The sequence below is a fragment of the Camelina sativa genome, chromosome 8, assembly GCF_000633955.1.
Source record: "Camelina sativa cultivar DH55 chromosome 8, Cs, whole genome shotgun sequence".
Classification (NCBI taxonomy): domain Eukaryota; kingdom Viridiplantae; phylum Streptophyta; class Magnoliopsida; order Brassicales; family Brassicaceae; genus Camelina; species Camelina sativa.
The window spans coordinates 14,593,167-14,594,004 of record NC_025692.1 but is presented as its reverse complement, the minus strand read 5'-3'; the positions used below and the strand labels follow the sequence as shown (position 1 = coordinate 14,594,004).

Genomic DNA, 838 nt, shown 5'->3' with positions numbered 1-838 from the left:
AAAAAAAAAAAAAAAAACTATCAGAATTCGGAAAAAAAAAATCGAGAACAAAGCTTTGGAGAAATCGATGTAAACCTATGATTAACGCAAGCACTACAGATACAAGCACGATTAGTATTATCGCAAATAGCGCAGTTGCTGGATCGTTTTATCATCGTTTTATTCGAGAAACATATTCCCCGGGGAGAATCACCGGCGATTTAAGGTCGGAGATAGAGAGGGTCGGCGACAAATTGGGAAATTAAACAGTTTGTGTGTGTGTGTGTGAAGGGGTAAACGTCGTAGTTAAGAGAGATGCGGATATTTTCTTAGGCTTTGATTTGGTAAACGGTAAACCGGTATCGATGCGGTATGAAATTTAATGGTTTGGATAACCAATGTACCAAAATCCAAAATAGGTTAATTTTTTTTAGGGTAGGTTTTAATCCTCGCTACATCGAGATTTTTTCGGGGTAATTAGTAAGAAAAAATGTATATTGTAAAGGCTTTTGTTTTTGTTTTAATGCAGTTGAAAAGCTTTATTGATTTTGGTTAATTAGATAAATTTATATATAGTAAAACTTTTATAAATTAATAAAGTCAGAGTCATGAAATTTTATTAATTTATAGAGGTTTTAATTTATTAATAAATTAATAAATTATTGATTTATGAAGAATTTTTTTTCATTTTCATAATTATGAAAATTTTCTACTAAAAATAAGATATTCTTTTGTTATCGCTCACATATTTATAAAAAAAATTTAATTTATAATCTTGGCAATAATAATAGGATGAATGTCAATAGTTTACTATATTATACAGGTAAAAATGATAAATATTAGAAGTTTAGAGTTTATA

General features: G+C 28.2%; 1 protein-coding gene across 1 annotated transcript in view; it reads right to left on the bottom strand.

Moving 5' to 3' along the window:
* LOC104707172 overlaps nucleotides 1-280 on the bottom strand; it is an 8,971-nt gene extending 8,691 nt beyond the window's left edge. Inside the window, exon 1 of the mRNA XM_010423471.2 lies at nucleotides 76-280. Within this exon, the coding sequence (XP_010421773.1) occupies nucleotides 76-155 (80 nt within the window). The 5' untranslated portion in view covers nucleotides 156-280. The remainder of the gene's footprint in view (nucleotides 1-75) is intronic.